This window comes from Neoarius graeffei, chromosome 22 (genome assembly GCF_027579695.1).
Source record: "Neoarius graeffei isolate fNeoGra1 chromosome 22, fNeoGra1.pri, whole genome shotgun sequence".
Lineage (NCBI taxonomy): Eukaryota > Metazoa > Chordata > Actinopteri > Siluriformes > Ariidae > Neoarius > Neoarius graeffei.
The window spans coordinates 60,552,429-60,568,960 of NC_083590.1; the positions used below are offsets into that span (position 1 = coordinate 60,552,429).

The 16,532-nt window shown below is 42.2% G+C and overlaps 1 protein-coding gene across 5 annotated transcripts in view; it reads right to left on the reverse strand.

Annotated features, from left to right (window-relative positions):
• Positions 1–8,439: 8,439 nt before the first annotated feature.
• LOC132871006 (histone-lysine N-methyltransferase PRDM9-like) overlaps positions 8,440–16,532 on the reverse strand; it is a 69,422-nt gene continuing 61,329 nt past the window's right edge. For all 5 annotated transcript variants that reach the window (XM_060905155.1, XM_060905152.1, XM_060905151.1 and 2 more), the window contains one exon: positions 8,440–12,506. In XM_060905155.1, the coding sequence (XP_060761138.1) occupies positions 11,251–12,506 (1,256 nt within the window). In that variant the 3' untranslated portion in view covers positions 8,440–11,250. The remainder of the gene's footprint in view (positions 12,507–16,532) is intronic.

The window sequence follows — 16,532 nt, forward strand, 5'->3', positions numbered from 1 at the left end:
TGCTGAGCGTCCCAGGGAAAGTGTTTGCCCACATCATCCTAACCAGACTGCAACCGCTTCTTCTCCGGAAGCAACGACAGGAACAGAGTGGATTTACCCCAGGCCGCTCCACAGTTGATAGGATCCTGACACTTAGGCTCCTAGCAGAGATGAGATGGGAGTACAGGAAGCCTCTCTACGCTGCCTATGTGGATTTAAAACAAGCATTTGACTCCGTGGACAGGAAAGCTCTGTGGAAGATTCTCAAGTTCCTGGGAGTCCCTGCAAAACTGCTGGACTTGCTGTCCCTCCTCTACTCCAACACAGTCTCCTGCGTAAGAGTGAACAGGATGCTATCGGACACCTTCCTCATAAACAGCAGCGTCCGGCAGGGATGCGTTTTGGCATCAACCATCTTCAACACCGCCATCGACCATGTGATGGGAAGCACTGTGGCTCAGAGTGCCTGTGGAGCTAGCTTTGGCAATGTGACCATCTCTGATCTGGACTATGCCGAATTAGTTCAGACCCTCCACCTCACCCTCAAGGTCATGGACAAGGCAACCAAACCACTGGGACTGATGATCAGCTGGAACAAAACAAAGATCCAAAGTCTAAGCAACTTCGAACCGTCCCCAGCTACACCAGTAATCAGCACTCAGGAGGTGGAAGTGGTGGAGAAGTTCAGCTACCTTGGCAGCATCCTGACCTCTGACTGCAAAAGCACAGCAGACATCAGGACCCGCATTGGCTAGGCTACTGCAGCCATGGCAGCCCTTTCCACCATCTGGACCAACAGTCATCTCTCTCTCCACACTAAGATCAGACTGTACAACAGCCTGGTACTGTCGATCCTGTTGTACGGCGCAGAAGCCTGGACCCTGACAGCCACTCAAGAACGGCTCCTGGATGCCTTTGAGAGCAAGTGTCTGCATAGGATACTGAGGCTCCAGTGGTACAGCTTCACCTCAAGTGCCACAGTATGCCAGCTGACCAACCAGCCACCAGTCTCCAAACTAATCCGATCAGCCCGCCTCCATTTCTTTGGCCACATAGCCAGAACAACACCACCTCCTGAGCTGGCCAACCTGATCAGGGAACCCGCCCCACACCACTGGTCCCGCCCCAGAGGGAGACCCCGGACCAGGTGGCTTGACCAACTTAAGGTAGACCTGAGAGAGGCCAGACTTAACCTCTGCACAGCCTGACTCACTGACAAGAACAGAATGAACTGGAGGGTCATCTGTCGAGGTGCCACGATCTCACGAGCCAGCGAGGGTGAGTGAGTGAGATGAGATTCGGGCACGCTGATGTTAAGGTCCTCTAACTAAGCTCAAGTTTGATGAATGCTAATTATCAATGCTAACTTCTGCATTGATGTTATCTGTTTGCTGTTTTAAATTGATAACCATATTATTGTGTTTAGACTAGTGGATGACTGGAGTGGACACTGTAAAGTTAATGTTATCAGTCTCAAATCAAATGGTGTTGTCTTCTGAAAATGCTTCCATCACCATAGTCTAGGTAACTCATGGAAAACACTGTAATGAGCGTTGCCTCACATTTTTAATAAATTATACAATTGCCTGTCTAATTTACCTACCTGTTTAATAATTGACAATCTGCTGTAGTGCAATCTGGGTCAAATTTTGCAAATGACCACCTAGCCCATCATAATGTGTGTGACATTCTTCATAATCGATAGCCAACTTTAATTTGGTGTGCCTTGACATTCTGGTTTGACCTTGGATGTGCTTCAGCCCCAAGAAGCTTGGAAATCTCTGGTACATATGACAGTCAGTTATGGTTGGGCAAGTTACAGCAGTTTTAAATGAACATGCAGCCTAGCCCATCTCTAAAGTCCTTCCCGCGCCATGCAATCAGGCACATTGGGCGGCACTGACCTTCATTTCCATAGCCCTTGGCCTCTCATCTATACAGCTAGGGTTACGGGGGGGCTAGTCCTCTGGTAACCACAAGAGGTAACAGCCTAGTCTATAGCTATGTTTTAATGTTCATTTTAAGCTCTTCATTCTGGTCCTTGAAAATGGCATTGCAGGACAATTCAGGGTGCTGATGCCCAAACAGGATGTAGATTTTTTTTTAAAACATTTGAATGCCTATGCCTCTAATGCCTTGTTTGTTTGTTTGTTTTGGCCCCTGCTTTAATTTTTGACTTTTCCATGGATTTTGTTTCACTGCTGTGCACTGCTTTTGCATTAATGTAGAAGGTTAATGTGCATAAGCTAGCTTGGTTATGATTGACCAGTGAGAACATGTCTGCTGTCATGTGAACCCAAAATGACAGGCCCACAGAGAGGGCTGGTAAAAACACAGCAAAACAAAATCTCTGTTAATTATGCCCTGATGAATAAAATAGCTGGTTCTGTTCAGACAGTCATCCTACTTGTAGCTTACTTCTCAAGGGAATTTTTTACAGCCAGGGGAAATATCCTTAGCAAAATCCATTCCAGTATGTTGCCTTCCCTCTTTTTCACATTCCTAACCCTAACCCTAACCCCTGACCCTAACACCAGAAGTGTCCCCAACTCTCTACGACCTACGGTTCTGGAGATATGCGTTGCTGAAAACCTTCAAAGGCTTATAGCTCCGCCCCCTACGTCCTACAGACTTGGGGGTGGTCCCATTGGAACGGGCGTCAAAAATCATGTCACATATTCAAATTTCAAGTCTCTAGGAACTTCTTGTCAACTGCTATCAGAGGATCGCGACATGTCGCGATCAGTCTCTCCTGCCCTATCCTAACCCTTGGCCTAAGCCAGGACATGGATCTTTGTGGAAATCCTAACCCTAACCCTGACCCTAACCCCAAATCCTAACCTTAACCCCAAATTCTAACCTTAACCCCTAATCCTAACCCCAACCTTAACCCTAAATCCTAATCTTACCCCTAACCCTAACCCCTAATCCTAAATTTTAACCTTAACTTTAAACCTAACCCCATCCCCAAATCCTGGACCTAACCCCAGCCGGGGCTCACCCCTAACTCAGCCCCTAGCCTTAGCCCCTAGGCCCCAAAAAAGAATGGAATAATAACCCAAATACATATGGGGGTACTTACCAGGCATCTGTGGAGCATCGGGAATGGGACTCGGGAAGGACAGTGCACAACACGGCCTTGGCCTAGGCCAGGACGTGGCTCTTTGTGGAAATCCTAACCCTAACCCAACCCTAACCCTAATGGAACACCAAACTAACTTTAGCATGCATACAAAAGTCACCATTTACATATACAAACTGACAATGATCAGTCAAATAAGACCTGAGCCAGCAGAGGACCATTCCTTTACCTTCAATGACATTTTCTTGTCTATCCAGCAGAATGGAATGATCAGTGGTGTCAAAAGTTGCACTAAGGTCAAGCAGCACAAGCAAGGAGACACACCCCTGATCAGGAGCCAGTAGTTGGTCATTTACTACTTTAACCAGTGCTGTGTCTGTGCTATGATGAGATCTAAATCCTGATTGACACCTTTTATGGATGTTATTCCCATGTAGATATGAGCATAACTGTTATGCCACAGTTTTTTCTAGGATTTTGGAGATAAAAGGGAGGTTTGATATTGGCCTATAATGGGACAGCTGACAAGGGTTGAGGTAGGTTCTTTAATCAAGAGTCTGACAACTGCTAGGTAAAAGGATTTAGGGACATGGCCATTGCTAAAAGAATAACTGATTGTTTTTCAAAGAGGTTTGATTGCTTCTGGTGTTATCTGTTTAAAGAATCATATAGGTAAGGGGTGAAAAAAAATCGTATAGGCAAGTACACAAGTTGAAGATTTTGATTGAATAAGTGAAATTAGTTCGGTCTCTTTAAGGAGTGTAAAACACAAATCATTGCCCATAGTCAGTGTTCTCTCCAGGGATACTTATTAAATTGTCTAGTTTCAAATTAATAGTTTGATATTTTTGCCTGATATTTTCAATTTTGCCATTGAAAAAAACTTCATTAAGCCATTGCTACTACATATTGAAGGTTTGCATGTTTCTGTGGTGGTCTTATTCCTAGTTAATTTTGCTAAAGTATTCCATAAAAATTTAAGATTATTTTTGTTATCGTCTATTATGGTGGAGAGAAACAAACAAGCAGCATTAGAAGCTTGTCTCTGGAGTTCCAGTGGCTCTCATTCCATCCTATTTGCAATATTATCAACTTCCTTTGACACCATTTTCTAATTTTGCATGTATTTTGTATGTTTTAAGGTGCATATGTGATTGTTATACCAAGGTGCTAGTTTTTTTCTCCTGAATTATTATTATTTTTTAAGTTGAGCTACATTATCTAAAGTAAAGCAGAATGTTGACTCTAAGCATTCAGTTGTCTGATCAAGTTCTGTGAGGTCTAATGGGGATCCAATCATAGTTGATAACTCTAGGAAACTACTAATAAAACTTTATGCAGTAGTTGCTGTGAATGTACTTTTGATGTGATGGTGTGCAAAGTGCATATATTATTGTTAAGACATTTCAAAAAAAGATGAGGTGGTCTGAGGGAGCATCGGACTGTGGAAGTATGACTATATTTTCTATATTTAATACAAATGCAAGTGCTAGATCGAGAGTGTGACCACTAGGAATCATACAAAAACCTGAACAAAAATAGGGTTAGGTCCTATGACATTCTGATTCACCTCTATTGAATCTAGAATGGACACAGATGCTGTTTTCAGAGTCTTCCAGGTGATCAAAACAAATAATATATATAACAATTAATTTGTTGTCTAACGATACAACCAGGTTTGAGAAATTCCACAAATTCAGAAAGAACTTCAGAATACAAACCACGGGTCTGTAAATAATTAGTTGAATCAACTGCATAGATTTTTTTTTAAGCTACATATGTTAGGATAGAGCCGAATAGCTAGAGCCGAGTGCTGCTGGAGCTTCAGGAGCTCACTGGAAGTTTATTAGTGAACCTGATGGCGAATGCTAGTCTAATTTATTTTGATATGCTAGTCTAGGCATTATTATGCTAGTCTAGGTATGTTTTATGCTAGTCTAATTTATTATGCTAGGCTAAGTATGTTTTATGCTAGTCTAGTTTATTATTCTAGTCTAAGTATGTTTTATGCTAGTCTAATTTCTTATGCTGGTCTAAGTATGTTTTATGCTAGTCTAAGTATGTTTTGTGTTAGTCTAATTTCTTATGCTGGTCTAAGCACTTTTATGCTAGTCTAATTTCTTATGCTGGTCTAAGCACTTTTATGCTAGTCTAATTTCTTATGCTAGTCTAAGCACTTTTATGCTAGTCTAATTTCTTATGCTAGTCTAGGTATGTTTTATGCTAGTCTAAGCACTTTTATGCTAGTTTAATTTCTTATGCTAGTCTAGGTATGTCATGCTAGTCTAATTTCTTATGCTAGTCTAAGTATGTTTTATGCTAGCCTAATTTATTTTGATATGCGTGTCTAAGCACTTCTAGTCTAATTTATTTTGAAATGCTAGTCTAAACACTTTATATGCTAGTCTACTTTCTTATGCTAGTCTAAGCACTTTTATGTTAGTCTTATTTCTTTTAATATGCTAGTCTAAGCATGTTTTATGCTAGTCTAATTTCTTTTAAGATGGTAGTCTAAGCACTTGGAGAAATGTAAACTCAGGTATTTTTTATGTGCTAGTATCTGTCAGGGTCAGGCGGGGTGAAATAAATTCACCAAAGGAGCAGTAAGGCGCCTCCCTCCCTCCGCTAGCCTGTGGGAGACCCTTGGGCAAGGTCGAGTACCCACTTAGCCCCCCGATCAGGGTACGTGAAGTCATGGCAGGCAGGTGACGGATGATCTGCTGAGCAGCCAAACAGTTTGGGAACTGGTCAGCTTTTCAATGTGTTAGGTAGAGGATACTTCATTAGTACAATGGTTAAGACAACCCGCTCAGTAGGAGCATTGCCCCTATAGAAAGTAATTGCAGCCTACTATAGGTAAACTACTGCAAAGAATATCATGGTGAAACAAAATACTTAGAATTCAGTCAACAGCGTGAAAGGGGTCTCCAGCCCCCCTGGAGAGTCCTCGCTCGGTAGGGTAGATTATGTGGGACAGGTATCGCCCAACCGTCATCCAGCGACTGTCCGCTACAGAACCAAGATTAGAATTGGGACATGGAACATACAAACCCTTCTGCAGAAAGGAAAACTAGATAATGTCAAGCAGGAAATGAAAAGAATGAACCTGAACATACTTGGGCTCTCAGAAATGAGATGGAAAGGAGCAGGTTGTATCACATCTGACAACTACACAATCATTTACTCAGGAGGAAATCAACATCAGAAAGGAGTAGGAATTATTTTAGACTCGGAAACGGCGAAAAGCGTGAAAGGTTCTTGGACCATCAGCGATAGAGTGGTAAAAGTAAAACTCAAGAGCACTCCATTCGACATCGGAATTATACAAGCATACGCACCAACAGCCGATAAAGATGTTGCAGAGGTTGAGGAGTTCTACGAAACCATCCAAAAGGCACTGAAACAAATGAAGTCTCAAGACATCAGAATCATTATGGGAGACTTTAACTCAAAAGTTGGCAAAGAAAGGGAAGCAGCCATGGTAGGTCCATTTGGAATAGGAGAGAGAAACAAAAGAGGGGAACGTCTCATTGAATGGTGTAAGGAGCATAAGATGGCTGTTATGAATACATGGTTCAAAAATCACCCAAGATGATGTTGGACATGGAAAAGCCCAGGTGACACAACGAGGAATCAAATTGATTATATCTTGATACAAGAACGGTTCCGGAATTCTATAACATCTTGCAAATCTATGCCAGGGGCAGAGTGTGGAAGTGACCACAACCCAGTGATTGGCACAATGAGACTGAAACTGAAGAAACTGAAGAAAGCAAAAAGAGCACCAAAACTTCAAATGAACCTCCTGCAGTGTGATCAAGGCATAAAAGGAAATTATAAGATCAGCATAGAAAATAAATTTGAAACACTTGACCAAATGACAAATGCAGAAGAAATGTGGCAGATGATGAAAGATAGCATCAGTGAGGCAGCAAAGGAACATATTCCTGTCACAAAGAGAAAACAAGACAAAAAATGGATGAAAGAGGAAATTCTAGACCTAATGGAGGACAGAAGGAAAGCAAAAAGAGAAGAAAAGAAGTATAAGGAACTGGACAGACTGGTGAAGAAAAAGTGTAATGCAGCAAAGGAGGAGTGGATAAATTCACAGTGTGCTGAAATTGAAAGAAACACAAATATTGACAGCAAACTCATGCACAAGAAGATACAAGAATTGACAGGGAAGAAGGCTTCCACAAAAATTGGGTGCCTAAAATCCAAAGATGGTGACATTCTCATGGAAAAAGAGGACATTCTTAACAGATGGTCAGAATACATCAAGGAGCTGTACCATGATGAAAGAGGCCCACCACCTTACATACGTAATGAAGACGAAGGTCCTGTAATCCTTGAAGATGAAGTGCGCAATGCTTTCAGAAAGATGAAAAACGGCAAGGCACCGGGGCCCGATGACATTCCACTTGAACTGATAACTGCCCTTGATGAAATGGGAATTGGGGCTGTCACGAAACTGCTAAACAGTATTCATGACACAGGGAACATTCCAGAAGACATGAAGAGGTCAGTTTATATTGCCCTCCCTAAGAAATCCGGTACAGTGGAATGTGATCAGCACCGTTTAATCAGTCTAATGAGTCACCTCACTAAGGTCCTACTACGAGTGCTCATGAATAGAATGAGAAACAAAATCCTCCCAGAAGTATCAGAAGCACAATTCGGATTCATGGTTGACAAAGGTACAAGAAATGCAATCTTTGCCTTGAAAACTCTCATGGAAAGATCCATTGAGGTACAGAAAGACCTGTATCTCTGCTTTATTGATTACTCAAAGGCGTTTGACAAAGTACGACACTCAGATCTGTTTGACATTCTAACAGGGCTAAACATTGACGGAAAGGATCTTAGAGTCCTCATAAACCTCTACTGGGAACAGGAGGCAGCCATCAGAATTGATAATGACTGTAGCAAATATAGACCAATCTGTAGAGGAGTGAGACAGGGGTGTGTCTTCTCACCAGATCTCTTCAACCTTTACAGTGAAATGATTTTGCGGCACATTGAAGAGCAAGAAGGTGTCAGTGTGGGTGGTCACAACATCAATAATATAAGATATGCTGACGACACTGTCCTCATCGCGGATTCGGAAGACAAGCTACAAAGAATCTTGACAACAGTAGCAGAAGAAAGTGAAAAGAAAGGACTACAGCTGAATGCAAAGACGACAGAATGCATGGTGATCTCCAAAAAGGTTGCTATCCCAAACTGCAACATCACATGCAAAGGAGAGGCTATTAGACAAGTGAACACTTTCAAATACGTCGGGTGCACAATAACCTCGGATGGTAGGAGTGACACCGAAATCAAGAAAAGAATTGGTATATCCAAATCTACCTTCAACAACATGAAATGCATTTTCACAAACAGAAACATAAGCCTCAACACAAAAATCAGGACCTTGAAGACCTATATATGGTCAATCCTTCTCTATGGGTGCGAATGCTGGACTTTGACAAAGGATACTGAACGCCGCCTGGAAGCAGTTGAGACATGGTTTACAAGGAGAATCCTGAGGGTCTCGTGGACAGAAAGAAAAACAAACGAGGTAGTAATGCAAATGGCGGGGTACAAGAGATCACTCCTCAACACCATCCTTGAAAGACAAATGAAATTCTTTGGGCACATAATGAGAGCAAACGGATTGGAAAAGTGCTTGCTGTTAGGAAAGATCATTGGCAAAAAAAGCAGAGGAAGACAGCGGACAAAGTTCACAGACAGCCTGAACAAGATCGCAACGAACCACCAGTTCTCTACCATTGATCTCATCAGACGGACTGAATGCAGAGAGGAATGGAGAGCCATGATCGTCGATGTCTGCAAGACCAGACCTGACACCTAAAGAAGAAGAATGTTAGGATAAAGAACTTCAAACATACTGAATTTTTGTTCAGGTTTTTGTACAATTCCTAGATTATTATAATAAACATCTTTGATACCCTCTCCTCAACCAGTGAGACAAGGTAGATGCATATAGTTGGACGAGCTTTATTTAAGTGCTCCGTACTCATTTGGTTTGATCGACATTTCCAGTAAACATAGTACATTAAACTCCTGATCAGGAATAATTCCATGAACAATTAGTCTTATGCTGCAGTACTACACTGATAATAGTGTTACAGTTACATCATTACTTGTATGGTGGGAATTAATGACTACTGAAGAGCAAAAGAAAACATTAACAGTCTCATTTTAAGCATCACTATAAGGTTACATATTTTAAAACAGTCATAGAACACTGGTCTACAGCTTCTGAAATAAATATAGTCAAACTTTACTAATTCTGGATCACTGAGAACGAAAATGAAACTCAAAATTGTTCATTGGCTCGTTTTCAAGCTTGGCTCTATGAATAAATCTGAGTGGGTTTGGATAGTACTTACTTTTTTGGCAAAACAATGAATGATGCAATCTGAAGCCGGTATTGCATCATTATTCCTAGAAGTCACTGATGATGCATTCATAAGTCAACTGACATCACTCTGCTGAACAAACTGTCTTATATCAGCTCTCAAAAAAAAACAACAACATAGTGCTATGCACTCGAGATCAAGTCTTTGCTTGACAAGAGATGCTCCGTTTCATGAATACAAGAGACAAGTTGCCAAATAAATAAATAAAAACCCACTGCATACACACAGAATAAGGACTAAACCTATTCAGTACTTACACATAATTGTTTTTTGCCATTTGGTTCATAATACATTTTATTTATATAAACTTTTTGCTGATTTTCTAGTGTTACATAAAGAGAACAGGTGAAACATCATGTAAACTAACCATAAACACATGAAGAGACCTAGTTTTACAATTTATACTTAAAACATTACGATCTACACAATGTACATAAGTATAAAATCTTAAATATCTTGGAAGCCATAGCCAATCAGCTGATTGTCACTTTTAATTCAACACAACAAATTTCATAATAGCCAATTTCATTTCTGAAGCAGACAACTTCTGAAAAATTGTTGACCAGTGTAACATGAACAATAAAGTTCAAAGTACAGGTCATTTTCAGCCAAAACTGTAATAACCATATTTAATTTGACAACTTTAAATCATGCAATGTCTGAGTTAGTGCACTTGTAGGTTTTAAATGTAAGTGACTAACGCTACGTTCACACTGCAAGGCTTAATGCTCAATTCCGATTTTTTTGTGAGGTCATTCACATTAACAAATATATGCGACTTGTATGTGATCCTCAGTATGAACGAAAAGCGACCTAAAAGTGTTCCGCATGCGCATTGCAGGATACGACGACGTCACACGCAGTGAGCATGGCCAGTGTTTACGGAAGTAAAACTGCCCGGTTGCGGTATGACCCATCCAATCTAGCTTGAATAGCTGTATCCCCCCAAATGGAAATCAGCTCCCTAACCTCTGCGTCCTTCCATTGAGAAGATTCAGAACCTTCACAGCCCGAAGCGTCCCCCGCATTGATGTCATGCGCAGGGGCGCAGATACGTTTTTTGAACTGGGGGGGACAAAAAACTGGGGGGGACAAAGCTGCCAGCAAACCAACCCCAAACCCGATATGCCTGTCAAACTTCTTGTGGGTTACCATAGCAACCAAGCTCGAGCTCGCAACCTGTGCAGTCTGCGCAGCTCAACCAACCGAATATCAGTCTTTCTTTTGTTTTATGTGAGTTGTTGCAACTATGTATACACTGCCGTGCACCTCAATAAACCGAATGGTAGTCTTTTGATTTTTCCGTGAGGTTTGCCTTATGCAAAGAAAGACAGCACAGACGTTTTTTCCTCCCTATAAGTGGGGGGGACCGAACGAGGTGAATTTAAATCTGGGTGGGACGAGTCCCCCCCTCTATCTGCGCTCATGATTATGCGCCATGTTGTTGTAACTTTTTTTGAGAGACCCGCCGCCTACTTCAGCGCAGAATAGTGATGTTTGTGGCTTGTTGATGACGTGTAAGTCGGATGAATGCGACCTGGCGGTTCAGACTGAAGTCGCATATGAAAAGAGCAGATAGGAATCGGAATTAGGACCACATATCCAAACGGCCTGGGTCGGATTTGAAAAAATCGGATCTGTGTCGTTCATATTGTCAATAAAAGATCGGATACAGGTCACATATGGGCGAAAAGATCGGATTTGAGTCACTTCAGCCTGCAGTGTGAACGTAGCCTAAGTAAACATCTTTCCACACTATGATCAGTGATGCAGCTTCTCTCCTGTGTGAATACGCTGGTGTTGTTGGAGAGTACCCTGACGAGTAAAACTCTTTCCACACTGTGAGCAGTGATACGGCTTCTCTCCTGTGTGACTGTACTGGTGTCGTCGGAGAGCACTCCGTTCAGTAAAACTCTTCCCACACTGTGAGCAGTGATACGGCTTCTCTCCTGTGTGAATGCGCTGGTGTTGTTGGAGATTACTCTGCTGAGTAAAACTCTTTCCACACTGTGAGCAGTCATACGGCTTCTCTCCTGTGTGAATGCGCTGGTGTCGTCGGAGAGCACTCCGTTCAGTAAAACTCTTCCCACACTGTGAGCAGTGATACGGCTTCTCTCCTGTGTGACTGTGCTGGTGTCGTTGGAGATTATTCTGACGAGTAAAACTCTTCCCACACTGTGAGCAGTGATATGGCTTCTCTCCTGTGTGAATGTGCTGGTGTGTTTGGAGAGCACTCCGTTCAGTAAAACTCTTCCCACACTGTGAGCAGTGATACGGCTTCTCTCCTGTGTGAATGCGCTGATGTATTTGGAGAGCACTCTGACGAGTAAAACTCTTCCCACACTGTGAGCAGTGATGCAGCTTCTCTCCTGTGTGAATGCGCTGGTGTTGATGGAGATGAGACTGCTGAGTAAAACTCTTCCCACACTGTGAGCAGTGATACGGCTTCTCTCCTGTGTGAATGCGCTGGTGTATTTGGAGATCACTCTGACGAGTAAAACACTTCCCACACTGTGAGCAGTGATGCAGCTTCTCTCCTGTGTGACTGTGCTGGTGTCGTCGGAGAGCACTCCGTTCAGTAAAACTCTTCCCACACTGTGAGCAGTGATACGGCTTCTCTCCTGTGTGAATTCGCTGGTGTTGTTGGAGATTACTCTGCTGAGTAAAACACTTCCCACACTGTGAGCAGTGATACGGCTTCTCTCCTGTGTGAATGCGCTGGTGTGTTTTGAGTGCATTCTGATGACTAAAACTCTTTCCACAATCTGAGCAGTGGTGAATTTCCTTCTGTATATCATTATGGGAAGTATCAGAATGGATCATATCAGCTGATGTTGGCTGACGACTGGAGCATTTGGAGGGGATCTGAAGCTCATATTTAATCTCTCCTGATTCTCGCAGTCTCACATACTCTTCATAGTGGCATCTCTGGATCTGTTTGTCGAGGTAAATTTGAGATGCATCAGAACGAGGGCATGTGGAGCAGGAAAAGACTTGCAGCAGAGCGTTCTTTACTTCTGGAGAAATGAAAGGACAAAAATAAATTGAACATGAAATGCAACAAGATTATAAAATATAACACTAACCCAATGTAAGGAGTGTTTTTACTGAAACTTAAACAATCAAGATTCTACATGAATTAAGAATGAGACAAAAAAAAAAAAAATGTTTGAGGACTAAAACATAGCAGCTTCTAGCCTGGAATACTGAGAGATTCAATAAGGTCCTGGAACAGCAGCTATGCACAGCATTGGCCATAGCCCCGTGGGTCTGAGCGACCAAAGGGGAGTTGTTGGTTCCTGTTGGACATCATGTCAAGTCTCGGTAATGGAAAGCCTAGCCTTATTTACATCTCATCCAGGATTGAGAAGGAAACTCAGCCCTCAAATTCAAGGTTCTGAAAGATCCAAAAATGGGCCTTATTTATCAAACTGGATATGAATAGATTTATTTGCAAATGGTTTCTAGTAGCATTTACACAAGCAAATCTGTATTTTTTTTATCAGGATTTTATATATGGATTAGGTTGTCAAGTTTAAAACACTTATTAATTTCAATTACACACATTTCATGAAATTAAGTTTTCTGGGATTTTGTGAAACCCAGTTGATTCATATTAATGTAATTGATGAAAGCAAGCCAACATCCATAAATTAAGACATAACAATAGTTATTTAATTTAAATGTAGGCGTATAAAAAAGGGACACACTGCATCGGTTCAGATGGCATTCAAGTAGGTCTGCAGCAGTAGGAATTTCCTTACTGCAGTATTTGAAGAATGCCATGGTGTGGTTTGTAGTAATAAAGCAACCAAACCTCCATGTGTTTAATTGTTCATTCATTCATCAGATGCTATTTGTTCCTTAATATCTTGAAGTTCTTCAGCTGCAAGAGTTTAAGGGGCTAAAAATTAACAATTAAAAAGATAAGTTCTCCATGGTATGACTCTTGTGGAATTATTAAATTCCATAAAAATACTAAAAAACTGTTATTGCTTGTTAAATTGCTTGATAATATAACCATCACATATGCTCCTGAAATAAAGCAAATGTGTTGCAATTGATTTGTATAATGGTTGATGGGTTTGACTGGCATCTGCATTATCCAATTAACAACTTCGCTTGGTTCAGGCACACTGCATGTGTGTGTTCAACTAACTTCTCTCCAGCCAGCTGGTTATATTGCACTGAAGGTATTATAATGCCTCTCCCCCCCGTGTTTCTGTAATATGGGGAGGCCTGACATTATCCTATATTATGTGTTTACTGTGACAGGGCATTCCCCCCCCCCGATTTCTCCCCAATTTTCTCCCTAACTTAGCCATGGCCAATTCCCACCCATCAGACTCCTCTCCAGTATCACATAACAGCCCTCCCTGGTTGGTAGCTATCATGTGCTTCCTCCAAGACAATTAACACCAGTTGACCACGTTTTACTCATACAATGTCAGGGGGCTGCAAAGCACACTCGGAGGAAAGCCCAATCCACTTACTTCCTATTAATGTGGTCACACACCCATGACTGGCCAGTGTAACTGACAGGGCAGAGAAGAGACAGCATGCCATCTCTCCCTCCCAGAGAGCCCAGACAATTTTGCTCTCGAGCTCCTAACCATAGATGATCGTGGCATCATCAGGATTTGAAAGTGGCAATATCTGGATGATGGGGAGGATGACGGGGACAACACTTTTCTGCTGTGCCACTCGGGATCCACAGGGCATGCATTTTACGCTACTTCTGGTTAAATTTGGCATGATGAATATCTCATCTCATCTCATTATCTCTAGCCGCTTTATCCTTCTACAGGGTCGCAGGCAAGCTGGAGCCTATCCCAGCTGACTATGGGCGAAAGGCGGGGTACACCCTGGACAAGTCGCCAGGTCATCACAGGGCTGACACATAGACACAGACAACCATTCACACTCACATTCACACCTACGGTCAATTTAGAGTCACCAGCCAACCTAACCTGCATGTCTTTGGACTGTGGGGGAAACCGGAGCACCCGGAGGAAACCCACGCGGACACGGGGAGAACATGCAAACTCCGCACAGAAAGGCCCTCGCCGGCCCCGGGGCTCGAACCCAGGACCTTCTTGCTGTGAGGCGACAGCGCTAACCACTACACCACCGTGCCGCCCATGATGAATATAACTTCAACAATATCTTGTGGTTTACTATATAGTCAGTTTCGCAATAGCAAGATATGCAGTGGGCTGACTTCACGTGTCTCAAAGGAAGCTGATAGATTCACCCTCTCTGGTTGGTCACTGTCATATGATAGAGAAGATCTACCTGGTTGGTGGAACAGGCCAAAATGAGTTCTCTGGGAGTGTGATCTAGTTATTGCAGACTGCATTGTACAACAGCTTTCATCCCAGAAACACTGGTAGGCTCAGAAACATGTCACAAAATGATGCAGAAAATAACCTCTATAACCCCTTAGACCAGGGGTTTTCAAAGTGTGGGAGAGTCAGCCCCCCCTCGGAGAGCAAATAAACAACAGCGCCCCCCCTTACAATTTTTGTTGTTGCTATACTTAATGTTCCATTCGTATTTTTAAAAAAAATGGTTGTTGTACACATTATTTTTTTCTTTTTCACATTTTAAACATCTGTGCTTTTTAAAACATCTTGTTTTACACATTTTAAACATCCCATAGCATCGTTAGGTAGCATCTCTTGGCAGACAACACACTGTGGCAGTGGAGCATCTTCAGATCCAGTCCATGAAAATCCAAACTTTAAATAATCGTGGTCATACTTCCTTCTTTTTCCAGTCCCCCCAGGATTCCGCGGGCCTTTTTTGTGATTGTCGTGGGCTAAAATGTCTGATGTTGCAGGGGGTTTTCCAAAAAAATTGCGATGAAAGTTGCGGTGTTTTTTAGGTTTTTATTGTGATTACATTGCGGGAGGAAGTGAAAGTTGCGAGAAATTGTTGCGATTTTCTCTTTTTGTGATTAAAATTGAGTGATATGTTAAATATTAAGTTATTACTGAAAAACTATTGATTAAAAAAACAAAGAGAAATGGTCCTATAAACAACTTTACCAATATAAAAGATTACCAGGACTACAAAAATGCAGAAAAATAGGCTTTACTTATCCAAATGCACCTGTTGGTTCAAAAGTTAAAGTGCAGAGAACCTCACAGCACAACATGAAGTTACCTTAAAATATAATATAAATGCCTCAGCTTTCATGTAGGGGCGGCACGGTGGTGTAGTGGTTAGCGCTGTCGCCTCACAGCAAGAAGGTCCTGGGTTCGAGCCCCGGGGCCGGCGAGGGCCTTTCTGTCCGGAGTTTGCATGTTCTCCCCGTGTCCGCGTGGGTTTCCTCCGGGTGCTCCGGTTTCCCCCACAGTCCAAAGACATGCAGGTTAGGTTAACTGGTGACTCTAAATTGACCGTAGGTGTGAGTGTGAATGGTTGTCTATGTGTCAGCCCTGTGATGACCTGGTGACTTGTCCAGGGTGTACCCCGCCTTTCGCCCGTAGTCAGCTGGGATAGGCTCCAGCTTGCCTGTGACCCTGTAGAAGGATAAAGCGGCTAGAGATAATGAGATGAGATGAGCTTTCATGTAAGAAAAAAAAACCTATTAATACTAGTGCTGTGTACAGGCAGTCTCTCCTGAAGACTAAATTAAACAATAATTATAAGCTAATAAAATAAATGGCTCAGGCTTCATAGAAGAAAAAAAAAAACAATTTGAACAGAATCTCACAGTATGATGCTGAAGCTGCCTAAACAATGGAAAATAAAATACCATTTTGGCAAAAATGTTGGCATTCATTAACTTCTTGTATTAAGTAAAAAAAAAAAATAAATAAAGTGCACACAGTCCTTCACTGTAAACATAACACACTTTCAGTGTTGCCAGATACTGCTGACGTTTTCCAGTCCAAAATATGTTCAAAACCCGCCAAAATACACTTGAAATCGTCCAATCTGGCAACACGACGCGCATGCTGCTTCTCTTGAACACACGGAAGTAAGGCGGAAGATAGTTTGTCGACGTCACCTCAAGACGACGCCAACGATTGGTC